Raw genomic sequence first — 25,519 nt, forward strand, 5'->3', positions numbered from 1 at the left:
GTCCTGAGGAACTGAGTTCGATTCCCACTTCAGGCACAGGCAGCTCCTTGTGACTCTGGGCAAGTCACTTAACCCTCCATTGCCCTATGTAAGCCGCAATGAGCCTGTCATGAGTGGGAAAGCGTGGGGTACAAATGTAACAAAACAAAACAAAACAAAAAAAAAAAAAAGACAACCATGACTAGCATTGAGAGAAAGTGCAGTGCCTGGTGGACTTGAGATGAGTAAGTCTGGGGCCTGGTAAAACTAGACAGTGGTCATTTAGTGAGTGGAGGACACTAGAGGGTGTGTAGGGAATGGTGAGCCTAGAGAGATAGTCCGGGTTACCTATCCTGAAAGCCTTAAAGGTGAATATCGCTATTTTATATGTAATCCAGTACTCTACAGTAGCAACATTTTTATTTATTTGTTACATTTGTATCCCACATTTTCCCACCGACTTGTAGGCTCAATGTGGCTTACATAATTCCGGAGAGGTAGTTATGGACCCCGGGGTAAGCAGTTACAAAGTGTGAAATATAGTAAAACAAATCAGTTAAGGACCATCCCAAGCAGATCGCAAAGGGGTAGGATCCTGCGGCAGGGGATTTGTTATTGTTCATTTCCTATTTTTGGTGCTGTTTTTCAATTTTTCGTGACTATGTTTGATGAACATGAGTTATCTACTTTTGTATTTCTGCTAGTAGGGTCCCTAATAAGGTTTCAGTATTGAAATCTCTACAAAATGCACATTGTGTTGAAGATAGGATATTATAATCTTCCAAATAAGCAGATAATTGAAGAGACACAATACATTCAGCTACTTTTACAAATAGCGGAATTTTTACAATGGGTGTGTAATTTGAAAGTTCTTGAGTATCTTTGGTTAGATCTTTTAAAATAGGTGCCAAAATAATTTCACTTAAGGAAGCAGGGAATGAACCTTGTTGAAACAATTCTAATAAGGAGTAATACTTTATTATCTAAATGTAGAAAACTAGTGAGCACTGGAAAGAAAGTTATCATCTTATAATTTGACATGTTGAGCGCTTTCGATGTAGTCGACTATAATATTCTATCCTCACTATTGGATGAGATTGGAATAGCATTGTGCCACAGGGTTCTCCCATTTCCCCCATACTCTTTAACGTCATGATGGAACCATTAGGACGCATACTAGAAGTCAAAGGCTTAAAATCGTTTATATATGAACACAATGTTACTATTTACCTACCTTTTGATAATCTCATTCAGGATATCCTTAACACTATCCAAAACATCCCTGATCTGAAGGAATATTGGGCCTCTGCCTTTCATCTCAAACTAAATTGAAAGAAAACCAAATTCCTAATCATTTCTAATCCTCATAACAGTCCCAACCTACGCACTTGAGTATAAACTGAACATACTATGGGTCGTCATTGACCAATTTTTGACCTGTGAGGACCAATTAACTCCGTGGTCTCCAAAGCCTTCAAGTCTCTTTGGAAGTTAAAAAGAATTAGACCTTTCTTTCCAATAAACACTTTTCATTCTCTTGTTCAAACCGGTTTTATCTCAGGCTATTGTAATGCGGTCTACCTAGGGAATAAGGAATCTCTAATTCAGAAATGTCAAACTATCTTAAACACAGCCACTAGATTAGTTTGCAAAGCATCCAAATTTGATAGGGCATCTCCAATCTTAAATAGGTTACACTGGCTACCTATGAAGCTAGAATTATGATCAAAACTTGCATGTTTATTTATAATCTATGGGACGGCTCCAGATTATACGTTGGAACTGATAGATCTCCCTATTTATGATGCTTTAGATCTCCCTATTTATGATGCTTTAGATCTCCCTATTTATGATGCTTCTCCAAATTCAAGGGACTACTTATTCTGCATTTTCCTAACTACAAAAACATAAGACTCAAATCTATATTAAATAAGGATTTCTCACACTTAGGAGTCAAATCGTGGAATTCAATTCAAAGTGAAATAAAACGTATCTCAAGTTACTTAATTATCCGTAAATTCCTAAAGCCATTCCTCTCTAACAAGTTTCTTCACTACCTACATAGAATGAATGTTTTTGAACCACTATGATTCTTCCTCTGACATCTTGGGTAATTATTACTATACAACTTGCCATAGTGGCTTAAATTTAACTATAATTTCCCTCATTAACTTGCTCTTTTCAACTATTACGATGGCAAATCCATTGGTTGCCTAACTTTTGTAACCCAGTTCGATAAATCTTATGAATTGGTCTTCTCCTTCAGGTTATTCAAAGTCGTTAATTCACAAGAGGATTGTGAAAAATTACAGCAGGACCTTACGAGACTGGGAGACTAGGCGGCTAAATGGCAGATGACGTTTAATGTGAGCAAGTGTAAGGTGATACACTTGGGGAAAAGGAACCCAAATTATAGCTACATCATGCAAGGTTTCACGTTAGGAGTTACGGACCAAGAAAGGGATCTGGGTGTCGTCGTTGATAATACACTGAAACCTTCTGCTCAGTGTGCTGCTGCGGCTAGGAAAGTGAATAGAATGTTGGGTATTATTAGGAAAAGTATAGAAAACAGGTGTGAAGATGTTATAATGCCGTTGTATCGTTCCATGGTGCGACCGCACCTTGAGTATTGTGTCCAATTCTGGTCACCACATCTCAAGAAAGATATAGTGGAATTGGAAAAGGTGCAGCAAAGGGCGACGAAAATGATAGCAGGGATGGGACGACTTCCCTATGAAGAAAGACTAAGGAGGCTAGGGCTTTTCAGCTTGGAGAAGAGATGGCTGAGGGGAGACATGATAGAGGTATATAAAATAATGAGTGGAGTGGAACAGGTGGATGTGAAGCGTCTGTTCATGCTTTCGAAAAATAGTAGGACTAGGGGGCATGCGATGAAACTACAGTGTAGTATTTTATTTATTTATATTTTATTTATAACCATTAAAATTTTTACAAGCGATAAAACAACTTGCCAGAAATACAGAGAAAGTAATATATAGGAATTATTTCAGTCAGGTAATTCTATTCTCTTCCTTAGACCACTAAATAGGGAGAGTGAAACAAGACAAGGAGATCAATTAAACAGTAAACAGGAAAAAAATGTGGTATTAACCTGATTATCCCCAGATATTACTCGTCTAATTCATTATTCCACATTGATCATCTGGTTGGCTTCTTCAAGGCCAATACGGTGTATAGTCAAATCATTTCATTGAAAACATACTTATTGTCCAATATTAGTTAGAAATAATACATCTGATTACATTCTTTCTCTTTTAAAAAACAGAAGTTATTTAACAATACATATACTTAAATTCAGATTCCACTGATTAAAGTAATCCCAGTTTTCACAGGCTTCACTCCTTTTAAAGTAATAATTGAGGAAATATTTCTGAGGAAAACTTTAGGAGTCATAACCGGAACTCTGGGAAAACAATAATCTCGATATTAATCATCTATAATAATGTTCATTATTCAAAGTTTCTGGTCTATTATCATTTTCAAGATCATAATCACTTCTTGCTCTTGTAGAATCATTTGTTATATCAATTTTTCAGTTAAATTATCCTAGATGAAACATCAAAAGTGCCGTAAGCGCCCCTGGCCAAGAATTTATGACACGCCTTCTGCTGCTTGACCAGCTGGCGAAAAGGTTTGGCCTGCTCCGGAGGGAGGGTATCGACCAAATTAGACAGCTGCCGCACCGAGTTCCGCAAGTGGTTGCTCGTGAAGAGCTGGTATGATTAAATACGGGCAGTGAGAATGGCGGCCTGATACATCTTTCTCCCAAAAGAATCCAAGATCCTAGCTTCACTGCCTGGGGGGCGCCAAAGCATAGTCCCTAAAACTCTTGGCTCTCTTGACAGTGGAGTACACCACATGGAATTGTGGGGTAACTGAGACCTCATCAACCCAGGCTCCCCGTGGATCCGGTACTGGGAATCAGTCTTCTTCGGGAGAACGGGGACAGAGGGGACGCCCAGTTCTGCATAAGAACTTCCCTGAACACCTTATGCAGAGAAGCTGTCACTGCCTCTCTAGGTGGAGAGGCGTAGTCCAGGACCTCGAGCATTTCAGCCCTGGGCTCATCCTACACGTCTATAGGGAATGGAATGGCCTGAGCCATTTCCCACACAAAAGATGAAAAGCAGAGGCTCTCAGGAGGAGACAATCTCCTTTCAGGTGGAAGGGAAGGTTCAGAGGGAATCCCAAAGGACTCATCTGAGGAGAAGTACCTGGGATCTTCCTCTGACTCCCATGAACATTCCTCCTCGGTGTCGGAAAGCACCTCCCTTCCGAGCCTGAACCCGCCTCGACGCCGAAGACCCACACAGACTGCGGCAATGCTCCCTCCAGCGACGTCAATAGGGAGTCGACCTGGGTGGCAGCCAATACTGGAGCTGCAAGCAGCACCAAATTCTGAGACCTCACCATGGGTGGAGGGCCAGACATAGCTGCAGTAGACGGCGCAGTAGGTGCAAACACCCCCAACACCTACGTAGATTGATGCAGCAGTCCCTCCAGAAGCTCTGGAAGCAAGAACCGAATGCGCTCGTCGAGAGCCGCCGTGGGAGCAGTCGGTGGCAGAGTCGCCTGGGGTTCGGGAGCAGGAACCGGGCTGCTGAGAGACAGACGTGTTGGCACCTCCTGTATGGAGGGGGAGCGGTCCTCCTGGCATCGACACTTCTCGGGTGCCGATTCTCTCGGCGCCCTAGAGCTCCCAGCACCATGCATCAAGGGAGAACGGCGTCAGTGCTTCGTGGCCTTCGCCTGAATCATGTCACAGAGACTCCTCAGTGCCGATGATGACATCGAATCCCGTCGCCTCGGGTTCGGGTCCGACGATGGACAGTTCCGGGTGGCCTGCATAATAGGAGACCTTGAGGCAGGTGGAGACCCACTCGATGCCTCGCTACTCCCAGTGTGTCGTGGCCTCTCAGCAGCCATGCCTACCTCCACTCCCGATGTCGATGTGTCCCTCGATGTCGATGCAGACGTCGAAAGACCAGACCAAGCCTCATTTTCTCTCTCGGCTTCTCGAGCCAGTTGAGTCCTTTTCTTCATTCGAAGAGTTGAGCTATGGTCAGGCCTAAGGCACTGGATACACCACGAATGGGTATCTGTGCCTGAGATGGTCCGGTTGCACAGAGTACAGCATTTGAAGCCGCTGGGAGTCTTCAATGACATGGAAGGGAAGACAGAACTGGCTAAATCAAAAGTCGCGATCGTGCCCCCCCCAAAAAAAGGGCCAAGCAGCCTAAAAACAGCTGCAACGGAAAATAAAGGAAGCGGGGAAAATAAACTAAAGAAAAAGTAAGGGAATCACTTTTTTTTTAAATGAAATGAACAGAAACTAAAAGAAAATGAGGAAAAAACTCACAAAGCACTGAAAAAGACGGTCAAGGCTCTTTCCCGGGCACACAGAGGAGCCAGAGAAAATCAGTGCTGCTCCTCACATGGAAGAAAAAGAACTGAGGAGCGCGGCTGCACGACGGGCGGAAAGGCACTCAGCACATGCACAGTCAGACGTGCGGTGTGCTAAGAAGGCTCTAGCAAACCTTTTTGCTATTTCAAATGCCGGTTTCCGGGCTGGCGTGGATTTCCTACCCAGCTGTGAGAATACCAAAGCCGCTTGTCCTCGGAGAATGTGAGCTACAAGTATCAATAAATAAATAAATAATATAACTAGTTTATACATTCTGAGGGGGCTGATTGTACAAATATGAAAGACAGATATCTAAAGCACATTGGGAACTTGAAAAACAAGTTAACAGGACATGAACATCAGAAACAGTGAATTCAGCAAAGTCTGCCAAACTTATCAGCTGGAAATGGAAAGAGATCAGAATCAAAGGGTAATTTAAGGTCCAAAAATTCTGTGTTATTACTTTTTTTTCCCAAATATTTTATTGGTTTTCCAAATGTAACAAGGTACAGTAAAGAAATGGATTAAGGAGCAAAAGAAAAATAAGCTGGGAAAGGAAAATAGGAAAAAAATGTCCAGCAATACAGTTGTAAACTCAATATAGGAGATTATCATCAACTGGTGATTTAAACACAGCAGTGAAAACTCAATAATATTCATGTGAGCATAGGCGGTCGGTGGCCCAACTGTTTGGGGAGGCTAAAGGGGGCGGGGTTAGGGGTGGGGCCAGGGGTGGAGCTTAAATCCATAATTGTCTGATAACACACAGAAAAAATAAAAATAAAAGTCATAATTAATACCTTTTATTAAATTTAGATATTAGATATGTATCAAATGTCAAAGAATAAAGTGGTTGCTCAAATCATATACTAACCACAATCGCTCAACTGCAAAACACTATGCACAACTTTGTGCAAAAACACACTCAGAACCTTACTGTACCATAAATATTACACTGGGCAGAACCTAATACACCAATATACCACCCATACGGAAAATGCAGACCGTCAACAATATGAAACAAGGGATCATAATATCACAGTTCTCATGTACAGCCACAAAACACCCTAATTCATGTTTAATGTGGGATAAAATGCCATAAATAAGTAAATAAATATAAACTTTTAACGTTGAACACCTGATTCTCAAAGTGGACATATTCCAAACACTATAATGAAAATAAAATGATCTTTTCTACATAATAACATAGTAGATGACGGCAGAAAAAGACCTGCGTGGTCCATCCAGTCTGCCCAAGACAAACTCATGTGTATACCTTACCTTGATTTGCACCTGTCTCTCCCAGGGCCCAGACCGTACAAGTCTGCCCAGCAGTTTTTCCCGCCTCCCAACCACCTGTCCCGCCTCCCATCACCGGCTCTGGCACAGACCATACAAGTCTGCCCTCCCCTATTCTCGCCTCCGAACCACCAACCCCTCTTCCCCCCACCTGCTCCGCCACCCAATTTTAGCTAAGCTTCTGAGGATCCATTCCTTCTGCACAGGATTCCTTTATGCATATCCCACGCATGTTTGAATTCCGTTACCGTTTTCATCTCCACCACCTCCCGCGGGAGGGCATTCCAAGCATCCACCACCCTCTCCGTGAAAAAATACTTCCTGACATCTTTCCTGAGTCTGCCCCCCTTCAATCTCATTTCATGTCCTCTCGTTCTACCACCATCCCATCTCCGGAAAAGATTCGTTTGCGGATTAATACCTTTCAAATATTTAAACGTCTGTATCATATCACCCCTGTTCCTCCTTTCCTCCAGGGTATACATGTTCAGGTCAGCAAGTCTCTCTTCATACGTCTTGGAACGCAAATCCCATACCATTCTCGTAGCTTTTCTTTGCACCGCTTCCATTTTTTTGACATCCTTTGCAAGGTACGGCCTCCAAAACTGAACACAATACTCCAGGTGGGGCCTCACCAACGTCTTATACAGGGGCATTAAAACCTCCTTTCTTCTGCTGGTCACACCTCTCCCTATACAGCCTAGCAATCTTCTCGCTACGGCTACCGCCTTGTCGCACTGTTTCGTCGCCTTCAAGTCCTCAGATACTATCACCCCAAGATCCCTCTCCCCATCCGTGCCAATCAGACTCTCCCCGCCTAACACATATGTCTCCCTTGGATTTCTACTCCCTAAGTGCATCGCTTTGCATTTCTTGGCATTGAATTTTAATTGCCAAACGTTAGACCATTCTTCTAGCTTCTTCAGATCTTTTTTCATGTTTTCCACTCCCTCCGGGGTGTCCACTCTGTTGGAAATCTTGGTGTCATCCGCAAAAAGGCAAACTTTACCTTGTAACCCTTCGGCAATGTCACTCACAAATATATTGAACAGAATCGGCCCCAGCACCGATCCCTGAGGCACTCCACTACTCACCTTTCCCTCCTCTGAGCGAACTCCATTCACCACCACCCTCTGGCGTCTGCCCGTCAACCAGTTCCTAATCCAGTTCACCACTTCGGGTCCTATCTTCAGCCCATCCAGTTTATTCAAGAGCCTCCTGTGGGGAACCGTGTCAAAAGCTTTGCTGAAATCTAAATAGATTACGTCCATAGCACGTCCTTGATTTAATTCTCCTGTCACCCAGTCAAAGAATTCAATGATATTCGTTTGGCACGATTTCCCTTTGGTGAAACCATGTTGTCTCGGATCTTGCAACTTATTTGCTTTCAGGAAATTCACTATCCTTTCCTTCAGCATGGCTTCCATTACTTTTCCAATAACCGAAGTAAGGCTTACCAGCCTGTAGTTTCCAGCTTCTTCCCTATCACCTATCTACCTTTGTTGTCTGGTGACTTCGTTTTTCTGATCATGCTGGCCCAGTATCCGATTCTGCTGCTATCTGTCCTCTTAACTCCGTTTCCAGGGCTTCCTTTCCATTTATTTCTTTACTTTCCGCCTTTCTTCTTCATTTCTTGTCCTACATCCATAAGTAAAAGCTGGGTCCTCCGCAGACTTGACTGTCCAGTGGATCCAGCTTCTGCCTATTTTCTCCATCCATGTGCAGTTTTTCTCCTCTCTTCCTTTTCCCTCATCTCATCTCCTTCCTCTCTCCCCTCCCCTCTATGTCCAGCAATTTCTCCTCTCTCCCTGGGCCCAGCCCTCCCATCTATGCTCCTCTCTCCCCTGCCCCTCCATTCATCCATATCCAGCAATTCCCCTCTCTCCCTGGGCCCTGCCCTCCCATCCATGTCCATCCATGCTCCTCTTTCCCCTGCCCCCTCCATTCATTCATATCCAGCAATTCCCCTCTCTCACTGAGCTCTGCCCTCCCATCCATGCTCCTCTGTCCCCTGCCCCCTCCATTCACCCATATCCAGCAATTCCCCTCTCTCCTTGAGCCCTGCCCTCCCATCCATGCTCCTCTCTCCCCTGCCCCCCTCCATTCTTCCATATCCAGCAATTCCCCTCTCTCCCTGAGCCCTGCCATCCCATCCATGCTCCTCTCTCCCCTGCCCCCCTCCATTCTTCCATATCCAGCAATTCCCCTCTCTCCCTGAGCCCTGCCATCCTATCCATGTTCCTCTCTCCCCTGCCCCAACTGCCCGCCCTCTTCTCCCCCCCAAGATCCCTTTCCTTTTTTTTTCTTTTAAATTTACCTCCGAGTCCGGCAGCGCAACGTCAGTGAAAGCGCTCCCAGTGAAAGTGTTTCCCTTTGCTCAGTGTCCCGCCTTCTTCTGACGTCATGACATCAGAAGAAGGCGGGACACTGAGCGAAGGGAAGCACTTTCACTGGGAGCGCTTTCACTGACGTTGCGCTGCCGGACTCGGAGGTAAAGTTTTTAAAAAAAGGAAAGGGATCTTGGGGGGGAGAAGAGGGCAGGCAGTTGGGACATGGGAGCAGGAGGGCGAGGTAAGCATGGCTTGGCGGCGTGTTGGGCGGGCCCTGGGTGCAAGACTCGCGCGGGAGGACGGAGGCAGAGACCGGTCTCAAAGATCTGTTTGGGGGAGCGACTGCTCCCCCTGCGCCCCACCTAGCAGCCAAGGGAAGTCCACGATTGGGCCTCCCCAAGCCTCTTATACGGGGCGCCTATGCATGTGAGAATAAGATAAATGAATACATATCTGAGATTGTAATTAATTAAAAGTAATAATTCCTTTTGAGCCTTTGAAATCTAATTATGTATATAATAAAAATCAGTCAATTGTTGACTGGTCAAACAATATTTTACACTAGAATCCAAAAGTAAAGGCAACTGAGGCTTTGAAAGATCAGAAAATATTTTAAATTATTTTTTAGGAATAGGAACAGTAGAACCAATCTGTTCTGTTCTGAATAGTATTTCAACTTAGCTTTCTTAGGGGCCCTTTTACCAAGCTATAGGAAAAAGGGCCCTGCGCTGGCAGTGGAGGCAGTTTTTCCCACATGCCAGGGCCTTTTTTACCGCAGTGGGTAAAAAAGCCCCCAGCACACATGGCCATGCGGTAAGAGAACTCCTACCACATGGTTATGCGATGGGGAGCCCTTACTGCCACCCACTGAGGTGGCAATAAGGGCTCCCGTGCTAACCTGGCAGTAACCAGGCAGTGGGTGGTGATGCCCAATTACCGCCGAGCAAGCCATTTCTGGAGTTTGTCTTTTTCCAAACTATTTTCTAGTCTGAATTTGGAGTTTTCATCCATAGCCCCACACTTCAAGCAAATATTTTTTAAACCTCTCTTTATTAGAAATAACAGGATTATGTGGAAAATTCAAAATCCTCAAGTTGAATCTTCTTTGATAGTTTTCTATATTTCCTAATGTACACCCTTGTTTACTAAGCCATTAAACCAGAGAAGATTGTTTCTCAAGCATTTGAATTTTGAAGGTGTGGTCCAGCAATATATTATCATATACTACACATTTAGCTTGAAAAATCTTATAATTTCAGTAAAATCACCAAACCTCTTACTGACAGTTCCTTGTAATGCCTCTATTGCTAGGGTTACCATATGTCCGGATTTCCCCCGACATGTCCTCTTTTGCCCACCCGCCTGTCTGTCCGGATTTCTGGACAAACGGGTGGGCAGGTGAGCGGCGCCGTGGGTCTCCCTTCCCCTTACTTACTTATCTGCCCTGGTGGTCTAGTGACCTCTTTGGGGCAGGAAACAGCCCCCTCTTCCCTGCCTGGAGTGCTGCCTGTCCTTGCCCTGCATCCTTCTCAGTCTCGGCTCGGGATTCAAAATGGCCGCTGAGAGTTGAAGCGGCCTTGCGAGACTTCAACTCTCGGCGGCCATTTCGAATCCCGAGCCAAGACCTAGAAGGATGCAGGGCAAGGCAATGCTCCGGGCAGGAAAGAGGGGGCTCTTTCCTGCCACAAAGAGGTCACTAGACCACCAGGGCAGTAGATAGTAAGTAAGGGGAATATGTGACAAGGGGGAGCAGGAGAGGGGAATATGTGACCCGGGGGAGGGGAGGGGAATATTTGAAAGGGAGTGGAGTGAGAGCGAGAAAGGGCGTGGCCAGGATTCGAAAGGGACGTGGTGTGGGCGGGGCAGGGGCATGGTGTGGGTGGGGCGTGACACGTGTCCTCTTTTTCAGAGGACAAAACATGGTAACCCTATCTATTGCTCCCAAGATAGATTTCAAAGTGACCACTGAAGACTTACACACCAGTGGTTGAGCACTGTTTGAAGCAGTCCTTTTGCTAGAATCTGAGGTCCCTTTTACACCAGCCTTCTTTATCTTCTCAAGGCTGGACGAGCTTGATGGGCCAAGGGAAAGAAAATCCAGGCCAAACTGCCAAAAACTTCTCCAGACCTGGGCAATTACAGACAAGGCCCACTCAGCTTTGGCACTGCTTTCGGTGGCATGTACGCTCAAACGTCTGGGTATGGGCTTTGCAGGAGAAGATGCCTTCTCTTGAGACAGCTAATGAAGTCTCTCCTGGCTCAGAACCTCACACCACAAAAATGCTACAAGGGACTTAAACACAGGGATTGGGCAACCTTTCCCTTTCATTTAACCATGACAGTGGAGTTCACATATTTTTCCTACTCGGTGGCCATCTTGCTCTCTAGTGCACATTTTTATACCTATGATATTCATTTGGCAATTGTTTATGATTCATAAGATGTTCTTTTTCAAGCTGATTTAAAGCAAAAATTGGATAGGCTTGATTGCTAGATGACTATAAATTAGTTTTAAATTCTAAAAAACGTGAGGCAACGTGGATATTAAGTTCAACACCAACCTATCTATATGAAGGATGCCATTACTTCTTGGGTGTGGAATTGAATGCTAAGCTTTCTTTTGTTTTATATATGAAAGGTAAGAAAAGCTTCATCTTGGGCCTCTTTATAAAGCTGTACTAGGGCAGCTTGATAAAAGAGGCCCTTAGATTTTAAACAACCAAGCAATAAACACACTTTTACAGAAAAGTAATCCATAAGAAAAATAAAAATAAGGGAAAGAAAGGAAATGTAAATGCTTTCCTTTTTTTCTCCTTGTTTTTCCTTTTTTTATTGATCACTTTTCTGTAAAAGTGTGTTTATTGCTTGGTTGTTTAAAATCTAAGGGCCTCTTTTATCAAGCTGCGCTAGCAGTCCCTGGTGCGGTAATGCTGACAAAGCCCATTCACTTTGAATGAGTTTCGTCAGCACTGCCGTGCAGGAACAGCTAGCACAGCTTGATAAAAGAGGCACCAAATCATATTAAAAAAAAAAAAAAGAAGAAAGAAATAACTTGTGTGTCTGGTTTATTCACAGTCCACTTCAGAATTCACTATTGCTAAACTCATTTTCTCCTCCTTTATGTGATTTATTGTTAAAGCATTTTAATTGAAGATTTATCTTGTTTTTCCATTTTTTAATCTTACTGTGAAGTGCCTTGATTTTTATTTTCTAAATAAATGTTAGTGTAACAAAAACTAACGGAACCTAACTCAATAAATGTCACAAACTCAATTTCAACTAGAGAGTGGGAAAAACCTCAGGTAACTGTGGTAACCTTATGGATGTCTATAAAAGTCAGGGCATCCAAACCACAGTTCACAGCTTCTATCATTGGTCATAACCCCCCCCCCCCCCCCCCAACCATCTCAGTAAAATATTTATTTATATATACACCATTTAAGTGCAAAACTGTTCATTCTAGTGCAACAAAAATTCATCAAGAAAATGTGGTAACAGTAGAATAACCCCATATAAGAGGGGGAGAAAAAGTTAAACTTAGCTTAAGTGGCAGTCTCCCGCAGTAAAATCCTGGTCCCAACGGGGACCCGTTTCATCGAGCGACTTCCTCAGGGGACTGAATACTGCAGTGCAATCTTCTACAATGCTGCCCATTCAACTACTGAATCATGATGGCAAATGGTTTGAGCCATAACTGGTTGCCATCATGGTTCAGTAGTTGAATGGGAAGCAATATAGAAGATTGCATCCATAAAGTTACCACAGTCATCTGAGGTCTTTTCCACCACCATTTTCTTATGGTGCCAGATAAACAGAGGTTTTTCCCACTCTCTAGTTGAAACTAAATAAAATAAATCTCAGCAAATAAACAAACCTAAAATGTTTTCAGTTTCATTAGAAGATAAATACAATTGGAACACTGTCATCAAAATAATAGCTTTGCTCACAATGTAAAACCAGAACTCAGAAGGGTTACCTGAGTCTCCAGACAAGGCAGCTGTGCTTTTACTTCTAGCCAGAAATGAGTGAGTAGGTGTCAACAATCTGCTAACAATGCTGCTCTCCCAAGGACTGAGCTGTAGACGACGAGCTAAATGTCAGAAAAATAAAAATAATATTAGACACCATTAATTATTATACAACTCTTCTGTTTCTTTTATTTTTCTTAATACTCCTCAGAATTTCAAAATTTAAGGGCCCTTTTACTAAACTGCGCAAGTAAATGAGCTGACCATGCCCTAACACGGGTCTTACCTGTGCACGAAGCCCATTTCCAGCAAGGCCATAAAAGAGGCATTTTTCAAATTGTTGAGTTTGAGACTATGTGCTGTTACCATCAGCATGAAACCATTTAAAAAACATTAATGTAGGAGGCACTAATCGCTCTCATATTATGGATGAACTATCCAGTTAGCACACTGGTGATATCAGCATGGTAGCTAAACAGAGCTTCCATGCCCATTCTCCACCTTGATACACCCCCTCCCTCTGAACATTTTGAAAATATATGCCATGCGCTTAGCACGCACAGATGGCAAAAATAACACAACACTTTAGTGCATCCCACATTAGGCATTTTCCTGCGTTAAGTGCGCATTAGTGCTTATTGCAGCTTAGTAAAATTGCCCCATAATCAGATATGACAGACCAGATATATTGTTTTTATTCTATTTCATACCAACTCTTTGTAAATTATGTATAATTTATTTATTTGTTGCATTTGTACCCCACATTTCCCCACCTATATCAGTGTAGCAGACACAAATAAATAATTGCCTCCATGGAAAAATTCTTACCTGATAATTTTCTTTCCTTCCTACCAGACCAGTCCAGACAAATGGGTTGTGCCCATCTCCCAGCGGATGAAGACAAGAGAACAAAGTAGTTCCAAGTGATTCACCCCTTAAGGGTATCGCAACAGCACAGACTACTCAATATTTTGAATAGCCAATGATCACCAGATGGAGTGGTTTAATATTAAGACAGAGGTGTGGAGAGGGTTCTATCAAAAATGAAGGTTCTAGACTTAAAAAAAAAATTAACTTTATTCAGATGGGGGATTGCCTCAAGGAATTGCTGTCTGGATGGGAACATCTGTAAGAAGTTGGAAAGTAAGTGGGCAAAACTGAAATGAGCTATTGTAAGGGCAACAAACCTCTTTGAAAGGAAAGTAAATAAAGTAAGAGGAAAAGAAGGTCACTTTGGTTCCCAAAAGTAGTAGCTGAAAAGGTAAAGAAAAAGAGGTTTAAACGCCTTTATAAACTACAAGAGATCACTGAAAGAGTAAGACAGGGACAATATCTAGAAAACCTAAGAGAAGCTGGTGGAATAGTCAGGAAAGCAAAGATGCAAATGGAAGAAAAAATATAGCCAATACGGTAAAATGGGTGACAAGACATTTTTTAGATATGTTAACGATAAGAGGAAATGCAAAAGTGGCATTGTGAGACTCAAAGGTGAAGGGGAGGAGTATGTAGAAGCTGATAAAGATAAGGTGGAATTGCTTAGCAAGTACTTCTGTTCTGTGTTCACAGCTGAAGGGACGAGAGCAGGACCGCAGAAGACAAGCACAAGTAGGAATGGAGGGATGGTAGTCCCTGAACGATTTTCAGAGGACTGTGTTTGTGAGGAGCTGACTAAACAAAAGGTGGTCAAAACGATGAGGCTGGAAAGCATGCATCTGAGGGGACTGAAGGAACTTAGGGAAATTCTAGCGGCTCCGCTGGCTGACCTTTTCAATGCTTCTCTAGAGTTGGAAGTGGTCCCGCAGGACTGGAGAAGAGCAGATGTGGTCTCTCTCCATAAAGGCGAAAAGGAAGAGGTTGCGAACTACAGGCTGGTAAGTCTGACTTCTGTGGTAAGTAAATTAATGGAATTGCTTGTAAAGCAGAGAAAGTAAAGCTTTTGGAATCCAATGGATTAGAGGACCCAAAGCAACATGGTTTCACTAGAGGCAGGTCTCGTCAGGCAAATCTGATTAATTTCTTTGACTGGGTGACCAGAGAGATGGATTGAGGGAGAGTTCTAAATGTGGTGTATTTAGACTTCAAAGCCTTTGACACAGTTCCGCATAGACAACTAATAAACAAACTGAATGCCCTTGGTATGGGCCCTAAACTGACTGACTTGGTTAGGAACTGGTTGAATAGAAGGCAACAGAGGACAGTGGTCAACGGAGCTCATTACAAGGAAAAGAATGTTACCAGTGGTGTGCCGCAAGGTTTGGTTCTTGGGCCAGTTCTTTTTAACGTTTTAGCAAACAATATTGCTGATGGGATGACTGGTGAGGTTTGCCTCTGCAGATGATACCAAAATCTGCAATAGGGTAGACACCCCTAATGCTGTGGATAACATAAGGAAGGACTTAGTGAAGTTAGAGGAATGGCATGAATTTTGGCAGCTTAGAAGCAATGCTAAAAAATACAGGGTCATGCATTTGGGCTGCAAAAACCCAAGGGAGTGGTACAGTTTAGGAAGTGAAGAACCTTTGTGCATGAAAGAGGAACGGGACTTGGGCGTGATCATATGTGATGATCTTAAGGTGGCAAAACAGGTAGAAAAGGCAATAGCTAGACGGATGCCTGGGCGCATATATAGAGAGGGAATGGTCAGTAGGAAAAAGGAGGTGATGATGCCCCTGTATCAGACTCTGGTGAGATCTCATTTAGACTATTGTGTACAATTCTGGAGACTGCACCTTAAAAAAGATATAAACAGGATGAGTCGGTCCAGAGGGCAGCTACTAAAATGGTCAGTGGTTTTTATCATAAAACATATAGGGACAAACTTAAAAATCTCAATATATATATACTGTGTTAGAAAGGCGGGAGAGGGAAGATATGATAGCAACATTTAAATACCTATGTGGAATAAATGCATAGGAGGCGAGTCTCTTTCAATTGATAGGAAGCTCTGGAACGAAGGGGCATAGGATGAAGATGAATGGAGACAGACTCAGAAGTAACCTGATGAAATACTTCTTCATAAGGAACGGCCCCCGGTGGAAGTGGTGGAGATGAAAACAGTATCTGAATTCAAGAGCGCTTGGACCAAATACATAGGATCTCTAAGGGAGTGATAGAGTAGATGGCTTGGATGGACAGATTGGATAGGCCTTATGGTCTTTATCTGCCTACATTTTTCTATGTTTCTAAGCAATGATACTCACAACACTTCTGCTAGATAACCTTGAAAACTTTAGATCAAATGTCTATTCAGGCTTTAGCTATACCAAGCAGTTTGGAATCAACTATACTAACATACAAGTATTGCACTAACAGGAAACATGTGACATAATAAAGTTTGAGGATTTAAAGAAAAAGTGAAGACAACAGAAAAAATATAGCACATAAGTCCAAAAATCCACCAGGAAGGGCCTCTGGACTGGTCTGGCAGGACTAAAAGAAAGAAAGTTTACAGGTAAGACATAATTTTTCCTTCCATTATGTCCATACCAGACCAGTCCAGACAAATGGGAAGTAGCAAAGCAGTGTACCAAAGTAAGGGCAGGACTTACACTTCATAAGAAGAAGAAATTACAATATAAGAAAGATTTTCCCAGCAAAAATTGACTGAGGCGAAATAAGCCAATGCTATGGAAGAAGAGGATGAGATGTGCCCTACACCTCAGGGAAAAACAAAGGAAAAACATATAGTAAAACATGTCAAGCACGTGTGAAGCAAAATAGGGCTCAACTGGACATTCCAAAGGTATTCAGCAACGACCAAACAACTCCAAGAAGGACTTGTGGACAATGCAGCAGTAGATACCGAAAGAGCTAGGAGGGGAGTACTACAATGAAGAATATATTAAGATCAGTGCTATTTTTGAAATTGGATTGAAATTTTGGCTTGAGGTTGATGTTGAAGTTTTCATCAGTAAACATTTAAGATTATATATAAAGAATAAAACTTTGAATTGATGAAGAATGAAGTAACAGGCTAATACAAAGATTAATTTAGCCCACCTTCTGAGGATCCAAGTTTTTGGAAAATAATATTTTGTGCTGGCGGATATGTATTGTATGTTTAGTAGAAACTAGTGCAGCAGATGGAGGTAGAGAAGCGGTAGCCACAAAGGTGTGACACTAGCTACCACTGTGGCAGGTGCCATAGCAGCAAGAATTAGTCAGTACCATTTTGACACCTGCTTTGCTATCTAGGTGGACTTTGTATCTGGAGCAAACCAGGCAGCTGCTGAACCTAGTATTCTCTAGGCGCTGCTCTAGTTGAATCCATCCGGGTGGCTGTGGGAGCTGGTGCCATGCAGGCAACTGTGATGGATGACGTCATGCAGGCAGCAGCCGAAACCAATGATATAGAGTAGGCTGCAGAAGAGGTGGGTGCAGAAGATAGAAGCACACACGTGACTGTGGCAGTCCATGCTATATAAATAACTGCCCTAAACTTTCATAATACAGGTGGCAACATGAGGACACATTATACAGGCATCGCTGGTCAGACTGGATGGACCATTCAGGGCTTTATCTGCCGTCATTTACTATGTTACTATGTTACACAAAATTAGTGCCCCATATATGACTGTCATAGCTGGTGTAAACAGACTGCTGTAGGTAAAAAATCTAAAAGGCACCACCATAAGAACAGTGGGTGATTTAACTAAAGACTGTCCTACTGTAAGCCACTAATGAAAAAATGGCTCAGTCTGACATGTGATGCTGTACAGGCAGTTGAAGTGTCTGTGTCGTAGCAGCATTTACGCCCTATAGGGAGCAAAAGCCATGAAGGCAGCTGCAAGAAGCTAAACAGAGAGAATGATGGCCAGAACAAAGCCATAGAGTCAGCTTGTATGGCTAAGACATGCATTCTACCGAATAAGGTATAGGCATATCAGCCACATCCTGTGACCAAGTGAAGCAGCTATAAAAGACACGTAGAATCAACATAAATGATACAGCTAAGCAACCCCAGTGATCAGTGGAACTGCGACATGCAGGAGGCTATAATAAAACCATATGCCATACAGAAAACTATAAAAAAATTAGTAAAGGATAAATTCAAAACTGATTATAAGCGAGCCTCAAATGCTGAATGCTGCTGGTTATTTTCAAAAGTACAATCTTTAACTTCTGGCCTATGTTCTACTACTACTACTAATCATTTCTATAGCGCTACTAGACATACGCAACGCTGTACATTTGAACATGAAGAGACAGTTCCTGCTCGACAGAGCTTACAATCTAATTAGGACAGACAAACAGGACAAATAAGGGATAAAGGAATTAATAAGGTGGGAATGATAAAATATGGGTACTGAACAAGCGAGTAAGGGTTAGGGGTTAAAAGCAGCATCAAAAAGGTGGGCTTTTAGCCTAGGTTTGAAGACAGCCAGAGATGTAGCTTGCCGTACTGGCTCAGGAAGTCTATTCCAGGTATATGGTGCAGCAAGATAAAAGGAACAGAGTCTGGAGTTAGCGGTGGAGGAGAAGGGTGCAGATCAGAGAGATATACCCAGTGAACGGAGTTCCCGGGGAGGAGTGTAGGGAGAGATAACAGTGAAGAGGTACTGAGGAGCTGCAGAGTGAATGCACTTGTAAGTCAATAAGAAGAGTTTAAACTGAATGCAGAAATGGATAGAGAGTCAATGAAGTGACTTGAGGAGAGGGCTAATATGAGCATAGTGACACTGGCGGAATGTAAGTCGTGCAGCAGAAATTTGAACAGACTGAAGCAGTGAGAGATGGCTTAGTGGGAGCCCTTGTGAGAAGCAAGTTGCAACAGTCTAAGCAAGGGATGATAAGAGTATGGATAAGGGTTCTGGTAGTGTGCTCAGAAAGGAAAGGATGAATTTTGGTGATATTATAGAGAAAGAAATGACAGGTTTTAGCAGTCTGTTGAATATGTGCAGAGGAGAGAGAGGGGTCGAAGATGACCCCAAGGATATGAGCTAATTAGACAGGGAGGATGAGAGTGTTATCCACAGAGACAGAGAATAGGAGAAGAGGAGAGATTGGTTTAGGGAGAAAGGTCAGAAGCTCAGTTTTGGTCATGTTTAGTTTCAGATGGCGGTGAGACATCCAGGCAGCAATGTCAGACAGGCAGGCTGATACTTTGGCCTGGATTCTTGCTGAAATTTCTGGGGTGGAGAGGTAGATCTGGGAGTAATCAGCATAAAGGCGATACTGAAAACCACAGGATGAGATCAGAGTACCAAGGGAAGAAGTATAGATAGAGAAAAGAAGAGGTCCCAGGGCAGATCCCTGATGTAAACCAACTGATAGTGAGATAGAAGTGGAGGATGATCCACCAGAGTATACACTAAAAATACGATGGGAGAGATAAGAAGAAAACCAGGAAAGAACAGAGTCCTGAAGGCTGACTTGTGTTCTTCCTTTTTTCGAGGTTATCTAGGGATATAGGGGCGATTATTGGGCACCATTGGCAGGTATTACAGCTTCTCCCTGAATTTAATATCAGGCCACAGTTAGTGTTTAAAAAATGTAGGTGAAATGTTAACTAATTGGCATAATTTATCATGTTTAAAGCAAATTGGTGGTCATGATATCTGTCACCATTGTCTATATATTTCCAGTATGGTTTAGTAACGCAGTCTGTTACTATCCCTCACTCTGGCAAAAAATTCTATTTATATTCTAAGACCAATTGTGAGACTAACCATGTAGTATATACCATACAATGCCCCTGCTCCCTTTGGTATATTGGACAGACCAGATAAATGATAAAGCAGAGGATTGCTAGTCATCTAATTAACATCAGAGTAAAAAGGATGGAAGTTCCCCTGGTGGAGCACTGGGTTAATCTCACAACCTAAAGGATTTGCATTTTATGGTCTTGCTGTAGGTGCGACTCCCGCATGGGGGGAACGTTTCAGCTGTTTTGGAAAATAAAGAACAGCGTTTAATTTTTCAGTGGAATACTTTATATCATTATGGTTTGAATCGTGAATTTGATTAAGCTTCTTGGTATGCCTTAGGATATATTATTTTTTGTTATCATTTTGATAGCTGTTGGTTTTCAGGAATGTGGTGCAGTTGGGGTTATATAATGGCGTTGTTGAATGGGGGAACTATACTGCGTACGGGTATATTTTCTATTTTGTTGATGACACTCCACTCTGATGGGAGTGTGAGATATCAGCTCTAGCGCTGCAATCTTCATTTGTATGTAGATGTTTTTTTTTACTTTGTGATGTTTGTTATAGGAACTATATTCTTTAGTATGTTTTGAGGGGATTAGTAGATTTTATATGTTTTCTATTGGGATATGTTTTTAGTTTTACAGAGTGTCTTACTCCTGATAACGTCAAATGAAACACAGACTGTGTAGAGTGAGGACTGTTTATTATCCATATCTACGGTGGCGGCTAGCCCCTGGTACTTTGGGATTATGACATTTTCCAAGAAACTGGTGTGATTATTGTCAGTATATGGAAAGAGAGCACTGGTTGAAGATACTCGTCTGATTTCTCCATTTGCTGGATTTACATCTAAGTGAAGGAACTATGGGTTTTTGTTTTTTTTTCTCTGTAATTGGAACTTTGCTCTATTTATTTCTGGTGAAGCTTTTCAGGATTGGATTATTTAATGAGCTCCTTTGGGGCAACTGAGATGAGTCATTACTAACAGGGTGGTAAATCTGATTCATTAAGTTTAGAATAGGTCGGTATTTTACTTGTCTATTTAGTTTTCAGGATTTTGTTGTGCTGAAAGGATTTTTACCTGTGTTTAATATAATTTTGTATAACTGAATAAAGTTTGTATTACTGTTCTTTTTGAATTTAGCCTTTACTAACTTTTGTGTTCATTCATTTTTAGGCTTGATTTTTCTGCTTTATCTCATTTATATTGTTTTAATATATAGAAAACTATGGCAGAAGGGACACCAAAAAAGGACAGAGACAGGTGACCCCAGAAACAAGAAAAAAATGCGCTGTCAAGAAATGGGCGAGCCGCACAGGTGACTAGTACAATTTAGGGTACTCAGAATATTACTGTGACCGAGATTCTCTGGAGGGTGCTGTTCCGTACTAGGCCAAAGGGTGGTGCCATGCCACTCAGCAACACAAAGGGCACTGCTACTATGCAAATCCAAAGTACTGTCACCGCCAGCATGGAACCCCAAAGGTTGCTATCATGCAACTCTGAAGATTGCTGACTCTGTGCAACCTAGACATATGCCATCCCAGAATAGAGGAACTGCCTCTTTAGAGTTACATAAGAGATAGCTACAACTGTACAAAACAGAGAGATGTATGGATCTAAGAATGCAAGAGGCTCCATTACTGTACAAACCAGGAGAATGTGGCCTCTCTACAAACAGGAAAACTGAGTCACACAGCATCCCACAAAAGCTGATGGAGACATAATACCCAGGAGAAGGATTCAACCGAACAGCCAAGAAGATTGTTGCCGCAAGAATACAGGAGAATGGTGTAACAGAACATGCAGGATAGCGTAGCCAATGCAGCTCACTGAATATCACTACCATTTAAAAAGATAGTTCAGCTCAGCTGACAATATAGAAGGAGAAATCCCTCAAGACAGTTTTTTGTATAGCAGAACATGAGAAACCTGTATGTTCATGTGACAGGGTGTATGTACTGTCACAGGGAGGTGAGGATCCCAAGCCCAGGAGGAGTGCTAAAATTGGACTTTATAATTTAACCACTTGGGTGTGAGGTTAGTCCCGTGGCACACCCACTTAATTAGGGTGAGGACCTTGGGCCCCTGCATGTGAGGTAGTAGCTAACAGGGAAAGCTATATGGGAGGTGATGGGGGTGGGGACTAACCCTTCTTGGATTTAGATACATAATTCCCTGAGCATTGGAAGTGAGAGACAAGTATCCAGTAACTGAGCTAGAAAATCCATTTGCATAATATTTGCCTAGACAGGTAAACCATGGACAGTCTGTGCAAATAGGACTGAAGAAGGGAGAAAAGTCCCCTGTTAGGCCAAAAAGAGGAAAAAAATCTCTTCTTCCTAGGACTTGCAGGACAAACAGGGGCTAGACTGCTGGAGAATTGCCCACTCATCTTGACCTTAAAAGGAGAGGCCATTCAGGACCCTGTGGTTGGTAGAAACAAACAGTTGGAGATGGTTCTCTCCCCTTCTTGAAAGAGAGAGAGGTCTTTCTTTTTTTTTTTTTTTTAATTTGTTGTTTTCAAAATAATATAGACCATGTTATACATGTAAAAGACGTGAGAATTAAATTATTCAGGATACAGGATTTCTCCAAAACTATAACAAAAATTATAATTCTTATTTACTTTGACCACAATATTTGGACAAGATACTAGGAATAATTCATTAGAAATTATTAGGAATTATTTTCCAATAAATTGAGAGGAAAAAGCACATAAGCCAACTAGCTGATATTACTAGCATAGACTGTGTGAGTAATCAGGTAGCTCCATCACCACCACTCCCCTCTTTGGCAATTAACCATTTCAGCATTTTCTCAGGGTCAAGAAACACATAATTAACATCATTAAGAGACACAAAACATCTACAAAGATATTTCAGCACAAAAGAACCACCTAATGCGAGAATTCGTGGTTTAAGCGCCAAGAATTCTCGCCTTCTTTTCTGTGTTTCCTTATTCAAATCTGGAAAGACTTGTATCCTGGCACCTAAGAATAATGTCTTCATATGTTTGAAATATAAGCAAAAGATATTGTTTCTATCCAGTTCCAATGCGAAAGTCACTAGGAGAGTGGTACGTTGAGTTACCACATCTAAAGAACTTTCCAGAAATTCAGTAAGGTTAAGTCGAGGTTGAGAGCCTTGGGATTGAGATCTAATTCCGGAAATATACTGAGCTCTGGTAATTGGATAACCCTCTACCGGAACTCCAAGAATTTCACCAAAATACTTCTTCGATATGTCTACTGCAGGTATCAGTGGAGACTTAGGAAAGTTGAGAAATCTTAAATTATTTCTCCTTCCTCGGTTATCTAGAAATTCCAGCTTCCTCGCTAGAATTTCCCTGTCCTTAACCATTACTCCTGTCAAGTTCTGAAGTTTCTGTGTCTCTTCTCCCAGTGTTTCAATTTTCTTATATTTTCCCACATAGTACTATTTGTTCTTGTTTTAATTCTATGAGTTCAGTTTTAATAGACTTTGTTACCTGGGTGAGGGTGGTATTGATGCCCTGGATAGCATCCCACAGCGTCTCCAATGTTATAACAGCGGGTTTTAAATTCACTCGACTTCCCTCAGAAGCAGCCTCCAGAACCAAGGGAGATATCGGGCTATCTGCCCTTAAACTACCAGTTGTATTTTGTTCTGGGGTCGAAGTAGCTGCAGGGCCTCCTCCAGTCGTTCGGGATCTCACCACTTCGGATGGCTCCTCGTTCGTCTTCCCCGCAGCTAACAAGCTGCTTCCGGGTCGTGGGGGCGCTGTAATCTGAGGCGCACTTAACGAAGCCATCTCCATGCTTTGGTCCGATTGACCAGCAACAGATCCCGTCAGCGTTGGCGTCTGCGCCTTCAACGTCTGGATTTCAAATTGTTCCAGCGCCCTTTGCTGGTTAGCCAGTTTCGCGGGGTCGGAGGGGGTTGAAACCCCGGTCTTTCCCTTCCTCTTCCCCATGGTAGACCCGGGGAAGAGTGCTGCTTCCCAGGTATGTCGGCTGAAAATCAGGAGCTCACAGACATACGTCCTCTCACGTCGCCATCTTGTCCCAGAGAGAGGTCTTTCTGGTGGAGGATCCTGGACTATTTGATGGTGAATTATGGAATAGGATCCTGGACTACTTGTTGGTGGATTTCAAAGGAGAATTGTGGACTACTCTATGATTTTGGACTTTTGACAAGGAACTGCTGACTCACCTTCTACTCTGGATTATTGCTTTTGTTTTGAAATCCACAGATATTCGGCCCACACCTTCAGGTGGGTGGTGTGTGACAGTTTAACAGAGTAAGCCAAAGGAGCAAGACAGGGAAACTACTGAGCAGTGGCCAGCAAGAGCTCTAGCTCTATGAGAAAAATATAGATTGGAATTGAACAGCAGATACAAGAAAGGCAGAGCTGATGAATGAGCACTGCTCTGAAAGAGTGACCTAGGGAGAAAATGTTAAAAAAAAAAAGAGTGACCTGAGGAGCTCTGAATAAACTTGACACTAAGAGCTAGTAACAAGGCGAGTTGAATAGATGAGCGCCTATTTCCGTTGTAACACAGCTCCTCAGGGTTTAGCTGAACAAAATCAGGAACAAGATGCTGAACATAAAAAGGTGTATTTTCAAAGCACTTAAGACTTACAAAATTACATAGGGGCTCATTTTCAAAGCACTTAGACATACAAAGTATCATTGTAATCTATGGTACTTTGTGAATCTAAGTGCTTTGAAAATAAGCCCCATAGTAACTTATGGAACTTTTTAAGTCTAAGTGGTTTGGGCTCATTTTCAAAACACATAGACTTACAAAGCTTTGAAGATGAGCCTCAAAATCAGCCAACAGAGAAAGAAGCACAACATTGCACTGTAGAGGACCTTGTAAGAAAAGACAATAAGGACAATTCAAATAGCCCTCCTATGGAGGATACCATTTGGTTTTGTGTGTGTGTGTGGGGGGGGGGGGGGGGGGGTTGTTTTTTGGGCTTTTTTTGCCATATATTCATGGCATCCAACACAAAGATTAAGAAACACCATTTCAATCAGGGTCAGTAAAAAGTACTGGGTCTTCTCCACAACACCTCCCAGAGGTAGTACCAGGACGAGTCCATAACTGTGGGCTAACACCAAGCAAGTTTTTGGTAGGCTCTGTGGTACATTCCAGGTGACAGCAAAAACAAAAGCACAAATGGGCCTCTAAGAATGGAATGATCAAGAATCCTTTAATAAACAGACCTGACACGGGTCGTGTTTCGGCATCTGTATGTCTGCATCAGGGGTCAATTGGAATACGAACTCTTGAGAGACATACACAGATACAGATATGGATGTACATTCCTCAGAATATCAAGTGAACACAATCATAGAAATAGCACCAAATAGCATCACAAGAGATCAATTCAGCAAAATTAAGGGCAGCAAATCACAGGTTAAAACGGCATGGAATCTTGCTACTATTTGGGTTTCTGCCAGGTACTTGTGACCCATTCTCTCTCTCTCTCTCGAATGTGCCTCCCCTCCCGTGCTTTCCCTCAATTCCTCCCTCCCGCGTTCTCTCTCAATTCCTCCCGCCCACCCGCATTGGGTGCTCTAGCTGACTAAGAGGAGGACCTACTGTCCGCACAAAAGGAAGACTGGCATGCCTGAAAGTGGGACTTCTGACCATATTGCCGACGACCAGGCCAGTACTGTTTGCTGTCTCAAAATCAAGATTTTGAGCCCCCTGAAGATGGATGACCAGAGTCTTTTCTCTTATCCTCCAGCAACCTCTATGGTTTAGTTTCCCCTAGTTCTTTCACTAAGTTACTGAGATGTTCTCAAATAATCACTTGGTCCAAAAGTGCAGTATAATCAGACGTGACTTTGATGCTACATCCGTTGCCCAATGC

General features: G+C 42.6%; 1 protein-coding gene across 5 annotated transcripts in view; it reads right to left on the reverse strand.

The window, feature by feature from the left end:
- The window catches only part of MAP7 (microtubule associated protein 7), a 317,468-nt gene that overhangs the window by 93,909 nt on the left and 198,040 nt on the right, over nucleotides 1-25,519 (reverse strand). For all 5 annotated transcript variants that reach the window (XM_030198511.1, XM_030198510.1, XM_030198509.1 and 2 more), the window contains exon 7: nucleotides 13,010-13,123. In XM_030198511.1, the coding sequence (XP_030054371.1) occupies nucleotides 13,010-13,123 (114 nt within the window). The remainder of the gene's footprint in view (nucleotides 1-13,009; nucleotides 13,124-25,519) is intronic.

Source organism: Microcaecilia unicolor, chromosome 3 (assembly GCF_901765095.1).
Source record: "Microcaecilia unicolor chromosome 3, aMicUni1.1, whole genome shotgun sequence".
Taxonomy (NCBI): domain Eukaryota; kingdom Metazoa; phylum Chordata; class Amphibia; order Gymnophiona; family Siphonopidae; genus Microcaecilia; species Microcaecilia unicolor.